Raw genomic sequence first — 24,309 nt, 5'->3', positions numbered from 1 at the left:
GATGTGTGGATGGGATCATTTTTATGCAAGCTGGTGTACCTCCACACATTGCAAATCCAGTTAAGCAGCTTACCATTTTATTGACTATACTTTCTTCTTGTTGTTATTTATTATTATTTCATGTACAGTATACAAAATATATACATTATGGAAGTAATGGAAACACTCTAACTACAGAGTCATAAAGGAAAAGATACAAACAAAGTGTATGTTCTTTCCAGTGGAACTTCATACTCTTCTTCATATTCATCAATACACATTTTGGAAAGCTTCTGTAGCTAAAATTCTGAACACGTGCTAGTGCTGTTGCTCTTGACTGTGAAAGTTCCCGGTTGAAATCCAGATAATGGAAGACATTTTCATCATCAACATGTGACTCATAAGGGAAGGAGAAGTGATAGTGTGCCTTACTAAACTATACACAAATGTCCTGTGCTAAATTTCGAATGTCTATAGAACAAATTCTTAAGAGGGAGATGTGACAATAATAAAAGTAACCTCTGACATGCTCATAATCTGTTCAACACTGATTCTAGAGTGTGAATCCAATAAAAAGAAACTAAATCAGAGTCCAAAACGCGATCTGAACAGCAGTATTTCTATGCCAAGTCACAGTAGGCCATGATGCACGAATAAAGCTGATTACACCAAACTGGTGCTAGCTGGTGGAGACTACTCCCTTATGGCTGTCCACTTACAGTGGGACAGCCATGTCACATGCCCCTGGTAGTGCAAAACACTGAAGCAATGGTCTGGCATGCCCTATGTGACAGCACTATCTGCAGGCTGTCTGCCAAATCTTTGTCTAATTTTACAAAGGCACTGGGCTGGGCTATGGTGAATGGAAATATCTAAACATGTTTGTATGTCTTCAGTATCACTTTCTGAACAGTCAGGGACAATGTAGAAGATTTGATTTAAGAAAGATAGATGTGCAAATTGCAAAAGCAACAGAAAGAGTAACAAATTCATAAAAAATGTCATGAGGATTGTTTGGTAACAGTCATGGAGAATTTCTGTAGAGTTGTTGTGTACATCATTGACTACTATATGCCATGTACAGGTAAGAAGGCATTCTGCACAGAGAGAGAGAATACTGTGCAGGATAACTGTTGAGCTGTCTGTCTTTGTCCCACACTAAATGTTCCAGCCATTGCCCATGGAAATGCTGGGGTGTCACATTCAGTAACTGTTCCTACTTCTAAATTTAGTAGAATTTATACACTCAGAAAACTATCAATTTCATCTGCTACTTACTTTGATACTTGACATTTATGCTTTATGCTGACCATAATGAACACTATGGTGGGCAAGTGCCTTCACGACACCTAAACTAACATGGAAAGCAATGCTAAATGCTCTAAACACACTCTAAACTGCCTGCAACAGACAGATGCCCAAAGAATCACACAGTACTTTCCCCCTTGCAACTGTTCTTCACTCCACCATCTGCCATCTTATGCCCACACCAGTACAGGGAGAGCAACTGACCTGTCTAATCTTTACTACTAAGGTGACATCTGTGATGGTGTCTGCTCATTTTACACTACTGTATTGCATGATGCCATTACACTTAGATAATTCTGGTTTCTGTACCATTATTTAATCATGGACCCCTGTCATATAATTCTTTGCATACACAAAATGTGTATCAAATATTGTAGACCAGACGTCATTTCCATTATCATCAGTTTAACTCTGAGAGCAATCTAAAAATGTTGATTCTATCTTATATGATACACTTGCCACAGATGGTGATCTACACCCTATGCTTACTGGTTGTGGTACTAATTCTGCTCTACTTACCTCTTTGGTGGTGGCAGACCCTAAATATTCCTTTTTCTTAGGCAAATTGTTCTGTGTGCGGATGAATGCACTACATTGTTTGTTTGCATGGTTGGTGAATGACATAATTTCTCTTCTGTGTTTTGTTTTCATTTAATTCACAGCTTAAGATACATGTACATTAATTACCCAACAATTTCTTTATATAAGACACCATTCTCTGTTGTTGCGGTCTTCAGTCCAGAGGCTGGTTTGATGCAGCTCTTCGTGCTACTCCATCCTGTAGCCATTCTCTATAAACAACAACAACAACAACTCACTGGTCATACCAGACTCAAAAGTCCATTATCGCAGCAATGTATTTTCGACATCTGTCCCTGTCTTGGGCTATTTCCTTCCATTCACCTTCAATACCTAGGCTCCTCAAATCAGCCTTCACATTGTCCTCCCATCTATGCCTCGGTCTCCCCACAGGACGTTTTCCTTCTAGGTGCCCTACCAATACTCTGCGCACTGCCCTGCCCTCATCGATTCGAGCTACGTGACCTGCCCATCGCAGCCTATGTGATTTAATAATACTGATTATGTCAGGGCTTGAATAGAGTTCGTGAACCTCTTTGTTATGCAGTTTTTGCCACTCTCCACTAATGTCATCCCTTTTCTCTCCGAAAATTTTCCTGAAATTTTTTTTTCAAATACTCGAAACGGCTTTTCATTTTGCACAGTGAGAGACCAAATCTCACACCCATACAGCATAACTGGTAGAATAATAGTTTTGTATATTCTAATCTTTAAATTTCTAGACAATATCCATGATGAAAGTAATCCATTTAGTGAGAAGTAGCACGCATTTCCTGCCCGTAATCTCTTCTTCAGTTCAGAATGAATCTCATTTCTCGAAGTGATGTCCACGCCTAAATACTTAAATGTGTTCACTTTTTCAAACTGCATGTCTCAAATTCTTAACATTTCCTGGTCTACTGCTGTAGCCTTTCTCTATGAAGACTAATAACTCTCTACTTACTATTAGCTAACACTTGGTTTAAGAATAATGAGAGAAGGTTGTATACGTGGAAGAGGCCTAGAGACACTGGAAGGTTTCAGATAAAATATGTATAAGTAAGACAGAGATTTAGGAATCAGGTTTTAAATTGTAAGACATTTCCAGGGGCAGATGTGGATGCTGACCATAATCTATTGGCTATGAACAGTAGATTAAAACTGAAGAAACTGCAAAAAGGTGGGAATTTAAGGAGATGGGACCTGGATAAACTGAAAGAATCACAGATTGTAGAGAGTTTCGGAGAGAGCATTAGGGAACAATTCACAAGAACAGGGGAAAGAAACATATTAGAAGAAGAATGGGTAGCTTTGAGAGATGAAATTAAATAGTGAAGGCAGCAGAGGTTCAAGTAAGTGAAAAGATTAGGGCTAGTAGGAATCCTTGGGTAACAGAAGAAATATTGAATTTAACTGATAAAAGAAGAAAATATAAAATACAGGAAATGAAGCAGGCAAAAATGAATACAAACATCTCAAAAATGAGATCGACAGTAAGTGCAAAATAGATAAGCAGAGATGGCTAGAGGACAAATGTAAGGATGTAGAGGCATGTATCACTAGGGGTAAGATAGGTATTGCCTATAGGAAAATTAAAGAGACCTTTGGAGAAAAGAGAACCACTTGTATGAATATCAAGAGCTCAGATGGAAAACCAGTTCTAAGCAAAGAAGGGAAAGCAGAAAGGTGGAAGGAGTATATAGATGGTCTGTACAAGGCAATGTACTTGAGGGCAATATTATGTAAATGGAAGGAGACATAAGTGAAGACGAAATGGAAGATATGATAATACGTGAAGAATTTGACAGAGCACGGGAAGACCTAAGTCGAAACAAGGCCCCAGGAGTAGACAACTTTCCATTAGAACTACTGATAGCCTTGGCAGAGGCAGCCCTAACAAAACTCTACCATCTGGTGAGCAAGATGTTTGAGACAGGCAAAATACCCTCATACATGAAGAAGAAGAATAATTCCAATCCCATAGAGACCATGTGCTGATAGGTGTGAAAATTACTGAAATATCAGTTTAATAAGTCATGGCTGCAAAACACTGACATGAATTCTTTACCGATGAGTGGAAAAACTGGTAGAAGATGACCTTAGGGAAGATCAGTTTGGATTCCATTGAAATGTTGGTGCATGTGAGGCAATACTGGCCCTATGACTTATCTTAGAAGATAAATTAAGAAAAGGCAAACCTACATTTCTAGACTTAGATAAATCTTTTGACTGGAATACTCTCTTTGAAATTCTGAAGGTGGCAGAGATTAAATACAGGGAGTGAAAGGCTATTTACAATTTGTACCAAAACCAGATGGCAGTTATAAGAGTGGAAGGGCAAGAAAGGGAAGCAGTAGTTGGGAAGGAAGTGAGATATGGATGTAGCTTATCCCCGATGTTATTCAATCTATACATTGAGTAAGCAGTAAAGGAAACAAAAGAAAAATTCAGAGTAGGAATTAAAATCCAAGGAGAAGAGAACTGTGAGGTTTGCTGATGACATTGTAATTCTGTCAGACCTGGAAGAGGTGTTGAACGGAATGTACAGTGTCTTGAAAGGAGGTATAAGATGAAATCAATGAAAGCAAAAAGAGAATAATGGAATGTAATCTAATTAAATCAGGTGATGCTGAGGTAAGTGGATTAGGAAATGAGACACTTAAAGTAGTAGATGAGTATTGCTGTTTGGAGAGAAAAATAACTGATCATGGTCAAAGTAGGGAGGATATAAAATGTAGACTGGCAATGGCAAGAAAGCATTTCTGAAGAAGGGAAATTTGTTAACATCAATTATAGATTTTAGTTTCAGGAAATCTTTTCTCAAAGTATTTGTATGTAGTGTAGCCATGTATGGATGTGAAACATGTACAATAAATAGTTTAGACAAAGAATAGAATCTTTCAAAATGTGGTGCTACAGAAGAATGCTGAAGATTAGATGGGTAGATCATGTAACTAATGAGGAGGTAGTGAACAGAATTGGGAAGTAGAGCAATTTGTGGCTCAACTTGTCTAGATGTTCTGAGGCATCAGGGGATCGCCAATTTAGTATTGGAGGGCAATGTGGAGGGAGACCAACAGATGAATACACTAAGCAGATTCAGAACAATGTAGTGTGCAGTAGTTACTTGGAAATGAAGAAGCTTGCACAGGATAGAGTAGCATGGAGAGCTGTATCATACCTGTCTGTGGACTGAAGACCACAACAACAACAACTATTAAAATTGGAAATTTGTGGTAAGCTCTATGGGACCAAACTGCTGAGGTCATCAGTCCCTAAGCTTACACACTACTTAATCTAATTTAAACTAATTTACGCTAAGTACAACACACACACCCATGCCCAAGGGAGGATTCGAACCTCCACCGGGGGGAGCCGAACGAACCGTGACAAGGAGTCTTAGACTGTGCAGCTACCCACCAGGCCAACAACTATTAGGACTGACAAAATAATCATATATTTAGGTCATTTGTGGAACTTTAAATTATAAATTTTCTATCCTATTTCCCTTGTTCATTCTTACTGTTATAGCCCTTTCCAGTTGAGTCCACTCAATCGTGTGCATTCGTTTTTCATTTTAGGTTTTTTTATTCTGGGCTGAGTCTCTTCTCATGCTTCTAACCAATGTCCAACGATAGTGCACTAAGTATTTTACTTAGCACTCACCATTATTAGGACACCAGTCATCTAAATGTATATATGTGACTGCCAAGGAAAACATGGCAAATTTCTACTATCTTACTATACTCCATGAAGTGAATATCACAGTGAATATCATCACACAGCTGAGGACAGTGAATCCCACAGAAACAGAAAAAAAGAATCTCAGATAAAAGAAAACATACTTTTTTTTTTCTTTTTTTAATATCCATTCAAGTGGTTCGATGCACCAGATATGGAAATAACTACTTATACTGAAACAGCAGACACATTTATTGATGATATAATTCAAAGAGTAGTAAATCATTGCTATAATTTGCATTAATGGAATGCTAAAACGTCATGCATGACTGTGACTGTTCCTTTAATGTGCCAACATCAAAATATTGTCCCCATACAAAATGTAAAAGAAACATGTGTGAAAAACTTCCTGACGGAGTAAAACTGTGTTCCAGACTGAGACTCATATTTTGACCTTTGTCTTTGAGGAGATATGCCCTTACTTATTCTTTTTATTACATTTATGATACAAAGTCATTTAAATAATTGGTAATATTAAATTTTCTAAATTGCCAAAGAGTCAAATAATCCAATTAAGTCTTTGTGCCCTTTATATAGTTCACTCTCATTTGTAGCTGGCTCTGGTGTGTAATGCACCTTTGAGCCATTACGGTCACCCTGCATCTTTCAGTCCTGTAGCACAAGTCCAGGGAGTCACAGTCTAGGTTGTCACAGAATTTCTAAAGTTTCTAGTTCATGTCATCCACCTACCTCAAAACCAAAGCTCCACAGCTCAGACTCAAGGTAACAGGTTTCATATCTTACAATATATCCCACAAACTACTCGCAACATGTGTATTTAATTGCTGAATGAACCCCTGGGCAAATACACTGAGTTCACAATAATCTTTCCATCCCCTGCCATCAGTTCCCCATAGGGTGCCATTATTTGCTATTCATTATTAAACCCACCCACAGCAAATTTCTGTACATGATTTGACCTGATACAAAATGTTGAAAGCTTTCCAGCACAAGAAGTGTTCATTATATCTCAGGTTCACATGGGTACAAACTTCACATGTTAATTGTTGGCAGGGGTACAGGTGTAGTACCTTCAACTCTCTCCTCTCACTTCTTCTTTGGTAGGCATTGCTGAATGTAGCCTGCTTTGAGTATTTCAGGCATATTGGTTTGATGTAGTTCATCCTGCCTTGAGTTCTCACCAGCAGTCACACCAAGAATTTCTGTCAACTCATTCCATGTCTGTGAACTTGATTGTAGGTGAGCAGGTTGGCCTTCAAAATAAACTGTATTGATAGACATTTTGCACCACCTGCATAGCAGTGGATGTGTGTGATCTTAGATTTGAGGGGAGCAGTTAATGAAATGAAATGTCATGTAGCTAGGGCCTCCCATCAGGTAGATCGGTCACAAGGTGCAAGTTTTTTTAGTTGTCACCACGTCGATGACTTGCATATTGATGAGGATGATACGATGATGAAGACAACACAATGCCCAGTCCCCAAGTGGAAAAAATCTCTGACTCAGCAGGGAATTGAATCTTGGCCCCTCATATGGCATTCTGACATGCTGACCACTCACTAAGCTATGGAGGCGAACAATGAAAGAATAAGTCTTATATATAAATTTACTGTAAAATCCAGTTAAAACAATAATAAAAATAAAGAAAACTTTCTGGAAGATTTAAGCTGCCAGACCATACATTGAACCTGGGACCTTTGCCTGCCACTGACAAGTGCTCTACCAACTGAGCTATCCAAGCACAACCCATGACCAACTCTTATAGTGTCACTTCTGCCAGTACCTTCTACCCTACCTCCAAAGCTTATCAGACATTCTCCTGCATCCTTTGTGGTGCTAGCACTCCTGGAAGAAAACGTACTGTGAAGAAATGACCTATTTCACAGCCTGTGGGATTGATTCCAGAATGACTTTTCTCTCTGCAGTGGAGCATGTGCTGTCAAGGTCCCAGGTTTGAGCCCTGGCCTGGCACGCAGTCTGAATCTGTTCAGAATTTTCAAATCAGCACACACTCCTCTGCAGAGTGAAGACTCATTCTATAAAATAAAGGAAATCAGTTCAAAAGTGTACATCTGTGAAATCAAAATCTGCTGCTGAGTAACTTTCAGTATTGTGTTGCTCCATCCATCTATTTAACATGACTGGATCCTCCTCACCATGCTGTACACAAGGTAGTCTAGACATTCCTGCTCACATTGACACCACTCTTTGACAGTACCACTCCTGAGCTCATACAGTGAGTAAAGGCAGTTCCAGTGATGACACACTGTAGTTTTCAACTGGTCCAAAGCATGCTCAGTTGGTAGCAGACAAGATACAGCACACTATTCCATTCAGTTGATCCCAGCCTCTAAGAGGAAGTTGTTCGTGAGATAGGTGCAGTTTTCTCATGCATTATCATCATCTTGAAAGACAAATCTATTGCTGAAGTATGGAGTAGATTGGAGGATCCTCTCCTGCTAATGTAGAGCCCTCGAAGCACCCTTAATAGTGGTGAGAGGTATCCAGCATTCACACATGACACCAGTCCAAAACATTACTGACCATCCTCCCTGCCAGGGCTTCTGTACTGTTGTTTGTGATGGACTCCTGAATTGACCATGTAGACACATTTGCCTACAGTGTTGGTTAACACTGATATCCAGTTGTCTCTAACAAGTCAACATGCAGTTCTCTTGCTTTCTCCCCTGGGTATCTATGAGCCAAAATTTGTAGAGAGGAGCCATTCACTGGTATTGTTGACCATTACACAAGTACTACAAGGTAGAGTGATCTTCAGTGTATTGCATTTCATGACAATGGTTAAATGTCTCAATGACACATGCTGGTGTGTGTGTTAATTCAATGGGAAATTTGGTGACAGACCTTCTTGCTGTAAAGTGACAATATGCGTATGGTCTACTTTTTAAAATGCCCTTTAAGGTGTCTTGACAGACTGAGCTGTGTACAAAATCCACACTGATCCATTCACAATCAGAGGCACAGCACATTCCGTTGGAATGTGCTGACAATGAAAATTAAGTTTTACTCCATTACGCAGACAGCTGTGTGTAGTTGTTTGTGGTGATCGAAGCAATACTGAAACACAAATCCTTGATCAAAAATCACAGACTGCACAAGTCATTAAAGTGACAGTGACATGTTTTTGGGCATCTTCAAATGAAAACTTAACAGAACTTATCAGAATATTATGTATCACACACATTAAAGATTACGCAGTTTTTCCATTCAAGGGTAGGCAATACTGATTATGTGAAAAAAATAACCTCCAAGTCTTCATTATTAAAAAAATGAGAAGCAAAGATTAGAAATTCAATGAGAAAGAAGTGGAGCACTCACTTACAAATTGTCATAACAATATGAGCAGGTGGCAATGAAACACAGCTATTTAACATTTTAAACTGAATGAGTAGTAGCTTTTATCAAAGTACCAACTTCCTTGAAAAAATTCCTGCATTAAATTTAATCTGTGTGAACACAAATAGTTTACAGTAATTTAAAGATAATTAATAATTAATGTTATTTATAACAATTGCTTCTATTTGTTAGTGTGGAAATAGAATCATTTCAGATCTCTGTATGTTCTTATCAATGATGGGATATGGGGAACATTATGAATGAATGAATGGATATTTGGTCTGTTACGAGATGCTGACATTCATAGTATGCCAAAAGCTTCATGGAACATAAAACTAAATTAAAATAAGCAAATGGAGCGCTCTCCCAGTGTGTGTAGTTAAATGGAGCACTCTTCTGAAGTGTGTGGTTAAATGGAGCACTGTGAACTTATCTGTGTATAAGAGTGGTTTTATAAGTCTGGTAAAAAAGCAAGAAAAACTGTTTTTTTTAATAAACAACTCACCTTACTTCTTGACATAGTCTCCATTGAGGGATAAGCACTTAGTCCAGTAATCTTCCAGCTTTTTATCACATTCCAAAAACAGGTTCTATCAAACTCTCCAAAATACTCATTGACTGCAACTAACCATTCCCCATTTGATGAAAATTTCTTCCCTGTATCAAAGTATAAAACGGGAAGAAATCACTTCAGGCCAAGTCTGTTGTATAGAGTCAATGAGGAACCAATTAAAAGCCCAATTTATCCACTTTCACCATTGTCATTGCTGAGGAGTGGGCTGGTGCATTATCCTGCTGAAAGAACAGTTTTTTGCATGCCAATTTGCTCTTTTTTCAGCCAACTCAACTTTCAGATGACCTTACATGATGGATAATAGTGTCCAGTTATGATCTTGCGTTTTTCCAAGTAATCTATGAGGATTATTCCTTGGCAATCCCAAAAAACAGTGGTCATCACCTTACCAACTGACAAAATGGTCTTTGCCTTCTTCAGTGCGCTTTCACTAGCCATTGTCCATTGTTTTGACTGTTGTTCTGACTCTAATGTGCACTATAATGATGGATCCAGGTTTCATCAACAGACATAAATTGACACAAAAAATCTTGCAAATTGCAGTTAAACATCACCAAATACTACGTTGAAATGTTGTGAAAGATGTGCTTATGGTTGACTGTGAGCAATTGCACCATCCACCTCACACAAAGCTTCTTCATAGTCAGTTTCCGTGAGGGCTATAATGCTCTCACTCAGTTGAGATGCCTACAGTCTCAGCAATCTCATGAAGTTTTATTCAGTGGTCTTGCATTATCATATCATGGATTTTGTCAGTGGTTTCCTTTGCGGTGATCTCAGTTGGTTGGCTGTTGCATGCTTCATCTTCAATCCTTGTCTGGCCTTGTTTAAAATCATTAATCTAAAACTAAATGGTCTTCAGTGACAGATTAGATTAGAGATTAGATTAGATTAGATTAGATTAGATTAATACTAGTTCCATGGATCATGAATACGATATTTCGTAATGATGTGGAACGAGTCGAATTTTCCAATACATGACATAATTAGGTTAATTTAACAACATACTTAAGTTAATATAACAACTTTATTTGTTGTGTTTTTTTTGTTTTTCTTTATTTTTTATTTTTATTTTTTTAATGTTTTTGTTTTGTTTTTTTCTTTTTTTTTCTTAACTTATATCTAAAAATTCCTCTATGGAGTAGAAGAAGTTGTCATTCAGAAATTCTTTTAATTTCTTCTTAAATACTTGTTGGTTATCTGTCAGACTTTTGATACTATTTGGTAAGTGACCAAAGACTTTAGTGCCAGTATAATTCACCCCTTTCTGTGCCAAAGTTAGATTTAATCTTGAATAGTGAAGATCGTCCTTTCTCCTAGTATTGTAGTTATGCACACTGCTATTACTTTTGAATTGGGTTTGGTTGTTAATAACAAATTTCATAAGAGAGTATAAATACTGAGAAGCTACTGTGAATATCCCTAGATCCTTAAATAAATGTCTGCAGGATGATCTTGGGTGGACTCCAGCTATTATTCTGATTACACCCTTTTGTGCAATAAATACTTTATTCCTCAGTGATGAATTACCCCAAAATATGATGCCATATGAAAGCAATGAGTGAAAATAGGCGTAGTAAGCTAATTTACTAAGATGTTTATCACCAAAATTTGCAATGACCCTTATTGCATAAGTAGCTGAACTCAAACGTTTCAGCAGATCATCAATGTGTTTCTTCCAATTTAATCTCTCATCAATGGACATACCTAAAAATTTGGAATATTCTACCTTAGCTATATGCTTCTGATTAAGGTCTATATTTATTAATGGCGTCATACCATTCACTGTACGGAACTGTATGTACTGTGTCTTATCAAAATTCAGTGAGAGTCCGTTTACAAGGAACCACTTAGTAATTTTCTGAAAGACAGTATTGACAATTTCATCAGTTAATTCTTGTTTCTCAGGTGTGATTACTATACTTGTATCATCAGCAAAGAGAACTAACAGTGCTGAGTCTGCATGAACTTCATTTAGTTCTGTTTTGATTTGTGTGGTAGTTCAACTGTTTGAATGAAAATGTTTAATAATAACACGAAACTTGGTTTTCTCCAGTTTCAGTCACAGTTGACACACTGACCAATTCAGATGGAAGACAACAATGAACTGTATGCTGGACATTGTTGAAATGCTTTATACAATCCATGAAATAATTCAGCTTACCAACCATGAAGTCACAACAAAAATGTTTCATTCTTTCTTCAAAATTTTTCAGACTTAACTAACCACCATTGTAGGCCTAATGCATTTATAGTCTAGCCAGCAAAGCAAAATTAGGGGAAAAACCATGTAGTCACAAATTTTTGTACAGTGGTAGAAGGGAGTGTCTTGAATAACATATAAAAAGTCCTGAGCGATCGGTTGCGAGAGTTGGGGTGGGAGGCATTTACAGATCACTTTTTGAAGTCTTTCTTGAATAACTCAAAAACCACAGCTTCTAGCAAGAATGTTTCTCAGCACAAAATTAAACAACATTAAATTTCCAATGTAAGAGATTCTATTAATTTTTTCTCTAGAGCTAAGAGCTTCCACATTGCAAGGGTGGAAAAATCACAGATTATTAAAAAATATTGTCTTAACAGAATAAAATAAATGTTTATTTTTAAATTAACTGGGTTAAATACAAATATTAAATGTATGTACAGTGTCAAGTGCAGGAGGCCATGTTAAGGAAAAAATTGTCTCCTAGGGGGAGGGGGGAGGGTGTTACAGGGCAGATGGGAGTGGACGGCAGAAGCACAAGGGAAATCAGATTGTGGTCATGAATTTTCCTCCTTCAAACAATTGGTAACTGAAGAGTGAGCAGATGATTCCCCACTGCACCTATCCCACTGTGTCACAAGAAGTAAATACTGAGTCCTTCGTAAAGTTATACACACCTTATGAAATGAGGTGACACATTGTGCTGACTCGCTTGTGGAATGTTTATGAGTGATGTTTATTTTCAACAAAGTGCATGAACACTACATGTGATGCAGATATGAGTTACCAACAATAGTAATGAAATAAATGTATGTGAGCAAAGTATACACGAATCTCTGCACACTGTTCTATACTGCTAGAGGGGATATTGCTTCTTAGTCATCCAGTTTGGCAGCTGTAGTTTGCTTCCAGCAAAGGCAACTTCCCCCATCTCAAGCACTGCTTGCTTTTCAGTTTACAGACTATATCTTGACAGCATTTCTTGTTCATTTCTATTATGTGAAAACACAAAATAACTTCACTGAGAACATGTTTATATGATGGAATTATTTTCAGTTTATAAAATGATTACTTATTTGCAGTTACATTTTCTCAACATGTTGTCAGTTGGAACAGTGACCATTACCCTGACCATTACCCTTAAGAAATAACATATGTTTTAGCCTATAGCCCCAAGTCTGCCTACTAGCTACTGGTTTAGGTACACAGTACCATCCTAAGGCCTTCTACTGGTATGTAGTAAACACACTTGCTACAATAGGTGTGTCAAATAATTATGTGCAGATATTTATATAGATTCTGTCCACATCCTTTCCTTGTATTATTACATTCCACATAGTGTTACTGGTAATGCACTTTGTGGGAAATAAACATTCTCCAGGTATGTCTGATCATTGTGTTGCCAGTGATCCATAAGGTGTGGTGCGGTGTGTCAGTATAAATTTGTGAAACACCTTGTAGTTGCTTCTTGTGATGTAGTGCGGTAAATGGAGTGGCAAATCACCTGCATGCTCTTCAGTTTGCAGATGAATGGAGGAGAGAAATGCACGACCACAATCTGGCAACCTATCGTCTGTTGACCATCTGTCCCCTCGACTGCTCCCCCCCCCCCCCCCCCTCCCCTCCCCAACCCTGCTTATCCTGATACATCCGCAGAACAAAATTTCTCCCTTCATATGATTCTGCTGCACTTAAATGTGGTACACATTTAATATTAGTTTCAAACTTACTTAATTTAAAAATAAAAATTGATTTTATACTATCAAAACATTATTTTTAATAACCTGAAGTTTTTCCACCCATGTAATGTGAAAACTGTTAGCCCTAGATCAAAAATAATAGGACCATTCTTGTTGGTAATTTAAGGTAGTTTAATTTTGTATTGAAAACAATTTCCCACCAAGCCATGGTTTCTGAGATATTCAAGAAAAACATAGCAAAATGATCTTTAAACCACCCCCACCCCAACACTCATACCCATTGGTAAGGATTTTTAGTATGTTTCATGGAACTCTCTCCTACCACTGTACAAAAATCTGTGACTACATGAAATTTTTCCACTAATCAATCTTTCTTTTTATCTTTGTCAACTGGGCTATCAAATAATTGTATTTGAAAATATATTTAACACAATAAATAAACTCCTTTGTAGGTACTCGTATATTTAAAAATATTGATGTATGGTCAATGAGCTGGAAACTGATTAATTTAAACTAAGATACAAAATCAAAGTACTGGAAAACTTTGTTGTAAAAGTATGTGTAAGCAATAAAAATATGGGTTTGTAAATAGACTGGCCATTCTTTTTTAAAGGTTCAGATAGCTGCGCTCATGCTAGAGCACCAGAATATTTTGCAGAATCAATATCATCTGATGAGGGGTTTTGGGGAACCCCTTGTGACAGCTGGACACAATACCTTTTAAATCTTTGTAATGATTCAGGGCCAAAAATAGAAATGGGAGAACATGTGCCTCTGAAGTAAGTGTGTGTCTTATTTTATTTTATTGTTTATCTTATTTTATTTTTGTTATTTAATTGTTTATTTATTTGTTTTATTTTTCATATGGCTAGCATCACATTATATGCTGTGAAACGTGTCAACACCAAATATTTTGTACTTTCCTATGAAGAAAAAACTTGAAACAACAAATATGTGTAAACATAAAAAGCAGTCTGGCCAGGAATGATCTAACAATAACTGAGGAAGCACATTATGTTAATGGATTACGAGAATGATGGGGAGGGATGTATAGAGTTTTGATATTGGTTTTTAAGTGCCTAACTGTTGAGGTCATTAGCCCTTTTATCTTTTTAACAGTTCTTCAGTAGTGATCATGGTTGTTCCTAGGTCAAACTTCATTTCATAATGTAAGAGTAACACAAAATCTATGTGAATAACATGAAAATGAAGCAGTCAAGTAGCCAATATACTTACAATTCTAAAGCAGGTGAATGAAATGCTTTTCTGGAAATATGTTGAATGTGTAGTCCAGAGGGTCTCCAGGGGAGGAAGCATACCCCAAGGCTGAGTTCATTGCATAACTCAACAGATTCTTTATTCTTTTATTCACTCACACAAAATGCTGTATAGATTTCATCCTTCCAGGAGACTTTTTTTGTTATTTTTGATCAATACGTTGACTTAATGTTGATAGCTGAAATTCTGTAAGACTGATCATGAAGAGGTATTGCTTGTAGTGTTGAAGTGCCACTCATCATTGCTGGATGGCTGCAACAATATTCTTGGGCCACTAGTCCCACCCCTCGCACTGTATTTTCAGGGATGCCTCTTATGCTGTCATCATTTTCAGTCTGGTACCTATCACACATTTTGAGTCAAAGGCTGGCTAATTGGATCTTCTGAGTACCCAGCATGGAGAATTTTCTATAAGTTGCAGACTAAGGAGTGAGACCATGGTTGAGATATTTGGTTGCTACAGAGGGAGCCATGCATGTTCCATTGACATAGAGAGATCAGATTTAGTTACAGTCTGCAATGTCTATGATGTAGTATAGGCCAAGAGCTATGCTGAAATGTGTTGGCTTTCCAGTGTTAAGAGGGCAAATATTTAGGTCACTAAACAATCTGAAAAATTTTTGTCTTCTGAGGAACTGGATTATACAAACCCATAGTGGATAGTAGTTACTAAAATCCTACAGTGGCAGGTGAGGAAGGTGATGTGGGGCTAGTTGCTGCTCTACTTTGCTTCATGATTCAGCAGGAGACAGATGATGCAGACAGTTATTTTGACTGTCAGTGACATGTGGACTGCAACACCTTTCAGGAGAGAGTTTAGCAGGACTTATTCACTAAAGAACTCCTATGTGTATGAACTTTAAGACCCCTCTGGGCATTCACCCATGCCAGCCTTTGCCAGCCTTTGACTCAAAATGTGTGATAGGTACCAGACTGAAAATGATGACAGCATAAGAGGCATCCCTGAAAATACAGTGCGAGGGGTGGGACTAGTGGCCCAAGAATATTGTTGCAGCCATCCAGCAATGATGAGTGGCACTTCAACACTACAAGCAATACCTCTTCATGATCAGTCTTACAGAATTTCAGCTATCAACATTAAGTCAACGTATTGATCAAAAATAGCAAAAAAAGTCTCCTGGAAGGATGAAATCTATACAGCATTTTGTGTGAGTGAATAAAAGAATAAAGACTCTGTTGAGTTATGCAATGAACTCAGCCTTGGGGTATGCTTCCTCCCCTGGAGACCCATGTTTTCCAGTATGCAGTGAGGTTTATAAAGGATGCATGGTGATCTTCTGAAAATTGCATCCAATATGGTACAATGAAGACTGTAGGAAAATCTATGACCAGTTGCCAATCTTAACTAAGTGCTGATTATGTTTCTTACAGGCTCATTGAATTATCATTGTCTGAGACACCATAGTAGGAGTGTGGTACATGTTTACCTCAGGAACTATGATGTACATGAATAAAGTTTAGAACAAAAAATTATATTCATTACTCCATATTAATATTATGAGAAGGAAAGTTGCTACTCACCATATAGCAGAGATGCTGAGTCACAGACAGGCACAACAAAAAGATTCTCACAATTATAGCTTTCAACCGTTAAGGCCTTCATCAACAAAAACAGCCACACGCACGCACAAACACACACACACACACACACACACACACACACACACACACACACACACACACACACACACAAACTCATGCAAATGCAATTCACTCACACATGTGCATTTGTCTGTCTTTTGTTGACGAAGGCCTTAATGGCTGAAAACTATAAGTGAGTATCTTTTTGTTGTGCCTATCTGTGACTCAGCATCTCCACTATGTGGTGAGAAGCAACTTTCCTTCTCATTCCATTCTGGATTTTCCATTGTTTGATTATTCCATATTAAGGTTGTTTTTAGCACAAAAAGGGATGTGCAATGCTGTCACCAAAATATTTGATCACTTACCAGTGATACAAAATGTCTGACAGACAGAAAAGTTAAACTTGAAAACAAACTGAAAAATTTCTCCTTGACATCACTTTCTATTCCATAGAAGAATTTCTACTTTGATTATGTGTAAAATGGTGGATAGGAATTACTAAGTCATACAGTACTTGTAAATGGTCAACATGTAACTCTACACTGAGGTGGCATAAGTCATGAGATGCATCCTAATATCGTGTCTGACCCTTTTTTGCCTGGTGTAGTGCAGCATCTCGACATGGCGTGGACACAATGAGTCACTGAAAGCCCCTGCAAAAATTTTGATCCATGCTGCCTCTATACCCATCCATAACTGTGGAGGTGTTGTGGGTGTAGGATATTGTGCATGTACTGACCTCTCAATTGTGTCCCATAAATGTTTGATTGGATTCAGGCCGGGTGATATAGCTGGCCAGATCATTCACTCAAATTCCCCAAGATTTTCTTCAAAACCAGTTGTGAACAATTGTGCCCTGGTAACATGATGCATTGTCATCCATAAAAATTCCATTGTTGTTTGGGAACATCAAGACCACAAATGGCTGAAAATGGTCTCCAAGAAGCTGCTTATAACCATTTCCAGTCAATGATAAGTTCATTTTGACCAGAGGACTCAGTCCATTCCATGTGAACACAGCCCACATGATTATGGAGCCACCACCGCTTGCACAGTGCCTTGTTGACAACTTGTGTCCATGGCTTCATGGGTTCTGCACCATACTGGAACCTTACCACAGCTCTTACCAACTGAAACTCAGATTCATCTAACCAGGCAATAGTTTTCCAGTCATCTAGGGCCCAAACTGCATGGTCACAAGCCCAGGAGAAGCTCTGCAGATGGTGTTGAGCCATTAGCAAAGGCTCTAACATCAATTGTCTGCTGCTGTAGCCCAATAACACACTGTCTTAATGGACACATTTGTCACATGAACCAAATTAATTTCTGTAGTTATTTCATGCAGTGTTCTTTGTCTATTGGCACTGACAACTCTAGGCAATGCAGCTGCTCTCTGTTGTTAAGTGAAGACCTACAGCCACTCTTTTGTCCATGGTGAGAGGTGATGGCTGAAATTTGGTATTCTCAGCATGCTCTTGACACTTTGGGTCTCAGAATACTGAATTCCCTAACCATTTACAAAACAGCATGTACCATGCATCTAGCTCCAACTACCATTCCACATTCATGGTCTGTTGATTCCCATTGTGCAGCGATATTCACTTTGGAAACCTTTTCATGTGAACCACCAGAGTGCAAATGACAGCTCTGCCATTGCACTGTCCATTTATCCATTGTGTACATGATACTACTGCCATCTACATATGTGCATCACTGTCCCATCACTCCTATCACATCAGTGTATTTAAATATGAATGTTTAATGTGCATGCAAAATGACTCACAAGGGGAAGGCCTCAGACACAGCCAACCAATTCGGCTCAGATTTTGAAAGTTGCTTGTGTACAATCTAAAATGAAAGACTATAAAATACTTTGGCTCAACACCCTCCCGTTTTTGAGAAAATCACCGCTAAAGGTTATGGTGAGCAATTGACTCAAAATTGGCAGAATCAATAGATAATTGTATGTAGAGCATTTTTCATCTTCAGTTATGGGGTCCACAAATGCATACCTTTCCAGAAATCAAGGAAAGAAACTTTTACAATCGCCACTTATGTACTCACATGGTAAACGCTTTTCGCTGAGAGCACCGATAGCTGCCGTCATGTAGCTCAGCATGTTTGGCCCGAGGAGTGGCTGCCCTTTGTAATAAAAACAACTGAGTTAATGGATCAATGACAAACTTGAACAAGCATCATTAGACATCTGCTCCAAACAAATACAATGACCAATAATGAACAAAATGAGATTTTAAAAAAAATGCAATGGCCAAGGTAATTGGCTGGGAAGTGGAGAATTCGGGTTTGAATCTCAAGGAAACCTAGCAGATGTTATTCTTCTCATTTCTATTTTTTCATATCTCAATTGATATGGATAGGAGGGTTAATAAGGTAAGTAGATCAATAAATAATGATAAAAAGATAGGCAAATAAACTACTCAAACCTCTTGGGATAGTAAACAACTAAAATGTTACTCCTGGTCACTTTACAATGGCTCTTCTAGTCACTGTTACGTGTCCTCACTTTTCTTTGAACTGCTAGACAGATGGTACTTGTCATATAAACATTCAAAACAAATATACTCATGGCACCAAGGACATCTAATGAATCCATTCTTTTGACAGCTACACTGTTCCTTTTGAAGAGTTGGCAGAAAAAGAACTTGGTTTACATTTTAAAATATGTCTTTGTCGGGAATTAATTTTGTTGCATACCATGCATACAATATCATTGCCTGAAAAATCGGTGCTGAAAGTTACTTATGAATAATGCTGTGAATAGTTATTGCATCCATATGGTAGTCCAATTTCCACTAGGTTCCCAGAAGCACACTGTAATTCTGAAGCCTCAAAATAAAGTTTTTAACTTGCGATAGAAATAAACATCACATGGCTGGCACACAGTGTGCAGTTTGGCAGTATTACTTTTACTGTGCACATCAGTTTTTCCTCATCATCTATAAACATGTTGTCATACATTAGAATATTACTTTGTCCACCCCAGGAATCCAATATTAGACAAAACTTGTTATCACCAATGTATGATTTTAACACATTCTCAAGGAACATTCTGTAAAATGCATTTGTCAATTTCCCAGATCTGGAGTAAGTAATGTAAACATTTTTCAATGAGTTGATATTTGTCATATCTTGTACCTCCTTTAACAATATCATTCTCCCACAATTTTAGGCCCTTCTTCCTTTTCGGGGGTGTTGTTGCTCCATGCTTTTGCAGTGTTTATTTCTTGTAATTTGGATGGTTCATGGCTAGCGCTACTGCCTTTACTTTTACTTAAAGGGGTATAGCGCCATAGTTCAGTCACTGAATAATTGGTCCATAATACTTTTCTGGAACAGATGAAGCACAGATTGCCTGTGACATGCACATTTCCAAAGGGTTATGACCATTTTGTGATTCACTAGTTGTGATACATTCCACTGAATCACCTTCTGATTCGCCTTCATGGTATAGTTCTTTAGTATCAACAAAAGTCATTTCATTTGTCAGCTCCAAAAATCACTCAACGATAGCCGCTCCTATCAATCTGGAACACCAAGAAACATAACTGCCTGCTTCCAGTAGTGCATTGATAATACATCTGTGTTGCAACACTTTTACAAACCAAAACACAGCATCAGTAACTTCCCTCATGCCGTCATCTATAACAGGCTCCTAAGTATACATTTCAGTGCTGGTCCTCCATTATTCAGGTTATGCAACTGAAAGATATGACACAACATACAATAGCTAGTTACTATGGCATAAACAGAAAAACTAATTACTACAAACTACATACAGTGCAAGTTATATGTTAATTGCAGAAGATCACTGTATTCTTTCACAAAACATATTTTATTTGGTGGATTAATGACGAAAAATCATTACATGTATCCTCAAGGTTTGCTGCATCCTAGTGACAGAAAACAACACTTTCTGACTGACCACTGTAAGGTTCACTACTATATGATGAACAGACAACTGGGACAACATAACTCTCCCCATGTGCATTTCGTCCCATGCCTCACCGTAAATAAGCATCATGAGGTTGGCTATCTATGTTCCCTCATGAGAAATTCACAGCACTCTTACTCAGAGTTGTTTTCATGTGACAAGGCATAAAAGTTTAATTCCTTACTAATTCACATCGTTTTGGAAATTAGCTTGCCTACCTTATTACTATTATTATTCCATATTAAGTTGTGTACCTTATTAACCCTCCTATCTCTACACATTCTGATACAAAAAACTACAATTTAAAAAAATGAAAACCACACAGTTTCCTCGAGATTCGAACCTGAGTTCTCCGCTTCCCAGCCAGTTACCTTGGCCATTGCACTATTGGCACCCTCTTTTTTCTGATCTCATTTTGTTCATTAATATTTGTTGCATTTGTCTGGGGTGGACATCCCATGACACCTGGTCAAGTTCATTTTTGATCTGTTCACTCATTTTTTTATTACAGAGGACAGTTAACTCTCTGACCAAACACGCTGAGCTATCACACCAGCATGCTCTTGGTGAAAAGCATTTCACATGTGGCTACACTTGTGGCAGTTGTAAAAGTTTCTTTCCTCAATTTCTGGAAAAGTATGCATTTTTGGACCTCATACCTGATGACAAAAAATGTTATATTTACAATTATCTATTGATAATTTTGATGCGATTGCTCATCATAACCTTTAGTGGTGATTTTCTCAAAAACAGGAGGGTGTTGAGCCAAAATATCTTAAGAGTCCTTCATTTTAGGTTGTACACAAGTGACCTGCCAAATTTGAGCAGGATTGGTTGGCCATGTCTGAGGCCTTCCCCTTGTCAGTCCACATCATTACAATTAATTGCACATATGATCCATTGGACATGAAACTAACTAATAAACTCAAGTTCTTATGTCTTACTTTGATAGTTATGGAGAGGTGTAAGATTTTCTGGTTATTCTTGACATTCTTCCCAGCCAAGTTCCATTCTCAGTAGTTCTAATTAAGAGTCAGCAGCCTGACAGTATGTAAGTTTTGCTATCTGTTGGTATATGCCCACCTTACTTTCTATCTTTAGACATAGTTTTATCAATAGATGTATTATTTATTTTCGTTTTGCTGGGAGGTTCATAATTTGCTTGCACTTTGTTACCAGACTATTTGGTCTGTTTCCATAAAAGGGGAACTGAGTTCCTCAGTGAGTGTACATTCGTAGGTGCACTAGCAAGAACAAGTGTTGGAACTGATTCCAGGAGGGTCTATCTGTAACTGCATATGAGATTCATCTCATTGTTTGTGTTTCTTGTATATTTCATTCATCAACGTTAACAGAACTTTCTCTGCCCACACAGTGTGATTCCTCAAACAGTTTACACAGACACTTGGTGATATATGAGGGCATGCTGAATATTAATACCTCCTAATATTTTACTCTGTTGCCAATATTGGTTGCATATTACTTGGCCGACGTTCCTACTTCACCGTCGCTAGTTGCAATCCTCTGCAGCTAGAGGGCACTTCATTGTAACATGTAATATGGCAGTGTGTAAAATAAATGTACTGTTATGTGGGAAGCAGACCCTCAGAAAACTGAAAGCTAGAATTTGAAGAATTCATCACACATGGAGCACCCTGTTCTTCAACATGTCAGTGCTGGATCGCATATGAGCACTGTGACATCTGCAACAATCTGAGATCTTGCGTTCACTCAGCCATCCTCCAAAGAGTACCAACTTGGACCTATCCAATTTTTCTCTGTTTCCAAAAATGAAGGAACATCTTCAAGGGTTCTCTTTGATAGTAATGAAGCAGTGCAAGATGAGATGAGTTTGTGGCTCCATCAACAAAGTCAAACATTCTACAGTGATGGTATCAAGAAACTGGTCTCTTGTTGGGAGATATGTGCTCATCACCAGGGTGACTAGTTGAAAAATAAATATATAGACATGATGAATAAAGATGTAGAATATTAATAAAGTTTGTTTTACTTGAAAATCTTTTAAATAGTTTTCAGGTAACAAATTTAGAGGCATTAGTTTTCAGTGTGCCCTCATACAATGTATGCTTTTTTTCTGGGTAGCATGAGCACTGTTGCTTCAGATTTCCCGGCTGTAGTAAGAAAGTCTCCTACTGCTGAGTTGCAGTTCAATGTGTTAGTGATGTACGGTCATATTCTGATTTAATGTAATCCAGTAGCACAAGGGATGTAATTTAGGGGTGACAAAAACCGACTGGTTAACCTTTTAAGTGGGTAGTTTGCATGCGTGTGGCTCTTCCACAGTGGGTAATATACAACAGCGCGCCCGCTCGTTGTGGTGCTGTGCACTGCTCTCACGTTTTCCTTCGCGTTTTCATTGTTGAATTTAAATTGATATTGGGTGGAAATGAATAAAATATATTGCAGAAGTTAACAAAACTGTATTTTCACAATATTACATATCGTTTTCAGTGTGAAACATTTTAAAACAAGGTGCTGCACACAAGGAAACTTTGCATTCTGCGCACCAGTATGAAGTCTCTTTGCGAAGGCCTTTTCTCATACACACCACACACCTCCTTGTTGGTCTTTTCTTCATTGTGGGTGGCAGAAGGTCTGGAAAATGCCTGGCTGGCTGTAAGGCGTGTTGCTTTTGGTGTACGAGGTGGGCGTCCTACTGATCTCCCTTGGTGTGGTGAAGATATGGTCAACTGTTCACCAAGACTAATCAGGAAGCTCATTCTACTTTGTTCACCACCAAGCTTCTTGTACAGAAAGTAGCATTGTAGCATGCAATGTCCAACAAGTTGCGGAAAAGCTTCTGATAGTATTTTTTCAGCCTGCTTCTGGCCTTCTGGTAGCTTTGTAACTGAGGATTGCACCTCATATTCTTGTTGTAGTCAACGACAACTTGTGGCTTTTTAACGATTCCCTTCTTCGAGTTTACATTTACAAATGTATCATCATGGAAGGTGCTGACTATAACAACGTCTCTTTTGTCTTTCCATTTCATTACTATCTGCTTGCCTTTGTACCCTGTTATGTACTCCCCTTTCTTCAGTATTTCCTTTTTTATGAAGTCAGGGAACCCCTTCCTGTCTTGCCGCATTGTGCCGACATCGGTGTTACTGCTGGTTAGTTTGTCCACTAAATCTCTACTGGTGTGCCAGTTGTGAAGATAAATACAGAGCCCTTTTCCGAGTAGATCATGTGCAAGCTCCAAAACAATTCGAGAGGTTATTTTTTCGTCTGGATAGTGGCTACATAATTAGTGTCCTTTCCAGTGTAAACAATAAAGTCCCATACATACCTGGAACTGCTTTCACAGAGTTCGTACAATTTGATGCCAAATCTGCTATGCTTTGATGGAATATATTTCTGCCATCCAAGCCGTCCTTTCCAGAGCAACAATGATTCATCAACGGTGATGTTCCTTTCTGGCATGTACACTGATCTGAATTTATGTCGCAGATGCTCCATAATGGAGTGAATTTTGAATAGTTTTCTGCTGATAGTGCCTAGTGGATCATATGAGGTATTGTCAGCAAAGTGGAGGAATTTCAATAGAAGATGAAACCACTTTTCACTCATCACTTTCCTGAAGAAAGGTGTGTCAACTTATTCCCTCTTTGAAAAGTACATATTGTGGTCTGGTTTGTGAAGAATTCCTTGATGTACAAGCATTCCAATAAGTGTTTTTACCTCATCACGTGTAGTATTCTGCCAACTGTGAACCCTGGAGCGTGTGGCTAAATTGGGATGAGAAGTTATGAACTGTTATGCATATGAGTTTGTCTGTTCAGCTATCATTGTGCACAAAGCATCATCCACAAAACACATAAAACAACTCATCACATCGTTTTGTTTTAGAGGCATAACTGTACCACTATCACCACTGAACAAATATTGAATACGAACTGAACTAGCATGCACAAATTCACTAGGTACTGTCTGCTGCAGTAGTGTCTCATCGTCAGATGTTTCTGAATCGAAGTCACTTTCACTATTCTCAACATCTGTATCTTGAAAACTTTCAGAACTATCACTGAAATTATTGTCACTTTCTAAAAGCAGCTTCTCAATCTCCAAATCT

The 24,309-nt window shown here is 38.1% G+C and overlaps 1 protein-coding gene across 1 annotated transcript in view; it reads left to right on the top strand.

Moving 5' to 3' along the window:
- The window catches only part of LOC126474534 (inactive pancreatic lipase-related protein 1-like), a 102,694-nt gene that overhangs the window by 53,149 nt on the left and 25,236 nt on the right, over positions 1 to 24,309 (top strand). The window contains exon 5 of the mRNA XM_050102006.1: positions 13,995 to 14,160. Within this exon, the coding sequence (XP_049957963.1) occupies positions 13,995 to 14,160 (166 nt within the window). The remainder of the gene's footprint in view (positions 1 to 13,994; positions 14,161 to 24,309) is intronic.

This window comes from Schistocerca serialis, chromosome 4 (assembly GCF_023864345.2).
Source record: "Schistocerca serialis cubense isolate TAMUIC-IGC-003099 chromosome 4, iqSchSeri2.2, whole genome shotgun sequence".
Lineage (NCBI taxonomy): Eukaryota > Metazoa > Arthropoda > Insecta > Orthoptera > Acrididae > Schistocerca > Schistocerca serialis.
Note: the sequence above shows the minus strand (reverse complement) of the source record. Positions and strands in the feature narration are given on the sequence as shown.